This window comes from Petaurus breviceps, unplaced genomic scaffold (assembly GCF_028583685.1).
Source record: "Petaurus breviceps papuanus isolate PSGF00001 unplaced genomic scaffold, PetGlider_PUasm1.0 115, whole genome shotgun sequence".
In the NCBI taxonomy this organism is placed as follows: domain Eukaryota; kingdom Metazoa; phylum Chordata; class Mammalia; order Diprotodontia; family Petauridae; genus Petaurus; species Petaurus breviceps.
The window spans coordinates 5,871,539-5,875,376 of NW_027185612.1; the positions used below are offsets into that span (position 1 = coordinate 5,871,539).

The 3,838-nt window shown below is 44.8% G+C and overlaps 1 protein-coding gene across 1 annotated transcript in view; it reads left to right on the plus strand.

Moving 5' to 3' along the window:
• The first annotated feature begins 36 nt into the window (after positions 1–36).
• Positions 37–3,838, plus strand: part of DPP6 (dipeptidyl peptidase like 6) — a 990,703-nt gene continuing 986,901 nt past the window's right edge. The window contains exon 1 of the mRNA XM_069084788.1: positions 37–437. Coding sequence (XP_068940889.1) covers positions 210–437 — 228 coding nt within the window. The 5' untranslated portion in view covers positions 37–209. The remainder of the gene's footprint in view (positions 438–3,838) is intronic.

Genomic DNA, 3,838 nt, shown 5'->3' on the forward strand with positions numbered 1-3,838 from the left:
GAGAGAGAGAGGGGGGGAGAGAGAGAGAGAGAGAGAGAGAGAGAGAAGGAGAGAAGCCCAGCGGTGACTTCAGTGTGGCATGCTGTAGGGAGCAGCAACGGCCTCCTGGTTTTTCTTTTTTTGGGGGGTGGGGGGAGGGGGGAGGGAGGTAGTCAGAGAGAAAGACGGAGGAAAAAACAAAAAAGAAAAAGCTATAGAGCGTTTGACTGATGGCTTCGCTCTACCAGAGATTCACGGGCAAGATCAACACCTCTCGGTCTTTCCCGATCCCCCCCGAGGCAAGTCATCTTCTAGGCGGCCAGGGCACTGAGGAAGAAAGCAGTGGGGCTGGGGGTAAGCCCCCCCGGCCCCCAGCGCCGTCGGCACCCCAAGACCATGGCGCAGGCGGCCGGCCCCGGTTCCAGTACCAGCCCCGGAATGACTGTGAAGAGGAAGATGTAAGACTATCTTTCTTTGTTGGTGACTGTGGCGGTGTTGGCGGTGGCGGTGGCTTTTGAAAAACTAGCTTACAATATGCGTTTTCTGGGAGTACCTTCTTGATAATCTTAAAACCAACCTTCCTTCCTTCCTTCTTCCCTCCGCCCCCCCCCCCCGCCTTCTTTCCTTCTATTTCTCTCTCCTCCCCCTTCCCCTCCCTGGAGCTCCCACAAATGTCATCTTTGTACTGAATATCGGTCATCCCCTCCCCTGGCAATGGGTCCCTGGCAGCGACGTCGGGCCAGGAGTTTGGGTAGTGTGTGTATGTTTTCCCGGGGTTCTCATGAGCATTGGTGTGAGTTACTGGGTTTATTTTGTTTGTTTTTCTTTAAACCATATCGGTATAGCCCTATGGACGGAGGCCACAGCTCTGCCTCTGCCTATAAGTTTGTGTGTGTGTGCGTGTGTGTGTGTGTGTGTGTGTGTGTGTTCCTCCCTTTTTACGTTTCATGGATGAAGTCGTGCACTCCGTTTTTCCCCTTTTGCCTTCTGCTTCCCCCTCCCTCAGACCCTTCTTACTCCTTGAATACAGACAGTATCCCATTCTTCTTCTACTCACTTCTTTCAGATAATGCTGACATCTAGTTTTGTTTTGTTTCATTATTATATTTAAATGACCATCATTTGTTATATTTGGGACCAGGAACCTATAACCACCCTTGCCCTGGTCTGATGTCCCAGAGCTCAACGCGCGCTCCGTTGATAGGTTTTACCTCTGGTACTCACCCCCTTTCTTTGCCTTGTACGGACAACTCAACATTACACTGTATTAAGTGAAAACTTCTCCACATGCACGTTTCCGCGGTTTCAAAGGTTGGATTTGCATATTGCCTTAGTAACGAATGACTCACGCAGGGCACTCGCTGCCGTCCTTGCTGCTGGGTCTGATAGATTGAAGAGTTAAACCACCTTACATTGATCCCTTCCAGCGCTTTGATGGGGGATGTGTGAAGGGGTTTGGGGGGGGGGAAGGAGGGTGGCAGTCTCTGTGCTTCCGAGGGAGAATAAGGAATAATATGCATTTTTTCTGACTTTTTTTTTAACATAAGGAAAGAAAGACAGTCCAGACAGTTCCTCATACATTCTAGTTCAACTGGGGGTCTGCTAAGACTCTGACCACTCAACCTATATTTTATAGCATAAAAGTGTTACATTATATTATCTATGTGTTTTTTTTTTTCAATTTCTCTTGTCCTTGTACCTTTGTGTCGACCAAAGATCAAAGAATTACTCAGGATGCCCCAATTCTACTTACCCAAAGTCATATCATCACCCTCCAGATTCCCTATGGAGGTATCCAATGTATTTGCTGCCACCAGAAGTTTTGAGTCTTGGACTGCAGTTTGTTTCGACTTAGGAGTTCCCATTTATGATAGGTAACTGGGGGCCCTCACGATGGGGCCTAGACAGTTCCTGAAAGGTGGGCCTTGCTGAGACACTTTTTGAGCTCGAGGTTTTGGTTGGCGCTTAAAAAATTAAAGTTATTGTCTTCAAGGAAGGTAGAAGTATGTTTTGTTTTGTTTTTGAGGGCCAAGTGTGAACGTTCCCCCCACCCCCAAATACAGATGTAAGTTCCGACCTTGCATGAGAATTTTCCTTGGATCATTTCCCAAAGCCCTTCATTAGAAGAGACGTCTCTCCCCCTGGCTAGCTGCGTCCTAAGGGATGTGAACGAGTTCTTAGTCATCTGGGTCGCCGACTAACAGCCCTTGAAGAAAGGGTTGAGGGAGCAGTGGATAGAGAAAGAAGGAGATTAAAGATAATAGCGGTTTCGGGGGGGGGGGGATTAAGGGGGGGAGAGAAGGTAACTGAGCTGCAATGCAGACAGATTTCTCCGTAGACTCTCGTTTTCTTCAGTATGGCTTAAATCTGGAACTATATTGCCAGAGCCAGGAACGTGTGACAGGCACCAGGAAAAGAGCCTTTGTGAAATTTCATTCTTGCAGACTCTAGGTGTCGCTAGGACAAAGCAAAGGCACCGGCTTCCGGATTTTATATCAGACATTTTCTCAGCCCTGATTTTTTTTTCCTCCTGATTTTTTAAAAAACAGCTTGGAGTATATATTCCCTGCTTTTAAATATCACAGATGTCTGGAACTGTTTCTCAGATCATCAAAAGCGTTGGACTGAGAAAGAAATAAGGGAATTAACATGTGAAAAGGATTTTTGCTGATATGACTCTAAAATAGTCTCTTAACTTAGTCATTAAGGGTGTAAGGTCCAGCACTTGACATGCTTCAACCCCTCCCCACCCCCCCACCACGGAAATGTGAAGATCATGTACTTTGGTTGGTTGTGTATGTATGTTTACACCATAGTAGATCTATCTATCCATGCAAATGCCTGATTCATATGACCAATACATAGCATACATCCAATGTATTCAGTGCATGCAACCTAGCCAGCAATCCAGATTCATATTCCAGTGTGTAGTTAGGCTAATGCCCCAGAGCATTTCCCCCTCAACTATGTCACTGACTCCAAGTTAAATGTAGCACATTAGAGTGTTAGAGATGGATAGATCCAATTTATCTCCTCAAAAGCATTACTTGTATTTCTCCAGGGATTCATTCCAGTCCTTAAGGTTAGGACTTAATTGAAGAGGGGAGCAGAGTAATGAAATTTTTCTTTATGAAGAAATTTTAAAATCTGAATACAAACTCTAACCCTTTCACAAATGTAACATGGTGATGTATGCCTCTCGGGGTTTAATTGTTTTATATCTTTCTCTCCTTTTACATTCAATATTATTAATAAGGTGATTCACAGCTAAAAAAAGAGGTATATTGAAAGAAGCCTAAGGAATTGTTTAATTTATTTTTTAAGATGAGGCTGGGGAAGTGATACACACTTACACATTCTTTAACATGTAACACATTACATATGTTTCTATGGGGTGTTTATGCATGTCAACATTTGGCAATTGCAGAAAATTTTAAAACCTGTACTTTTCAATCTTTGTTTAGCAAATCGCAAGAGTACAACTAAGTCACTTGTTAGCTATCTCAGGTGCTGAAGGGAACTTTCCTCCCTACCCAGCTCACTAAATCTTTGTCTCATTCATCAAAGAAGTCTGAACCAATATTCTGGAAGCTTTCCTGCTCTTTTGTGGCCTCTCCCTCACCGGAAACAATTCAGCAATCCACCAAAGCAGTTTCCTGACCTGGAGCACTGAGATCACTGTAAACATAACGTGTTTCTCTCTTTCCTCCTGAACAGCTCTTTTGTCTTCTAACTAAAACCAAAAAGACTTTCCTCTACTTCCTCAACATCCCCCCACACCAAAGACAAATAAATGCAGTTCTGGATCAGGGGTGTGTGTGTGTGTGTGTGTGTGTGTGTGTGTGTGTGTGTGTGTGTG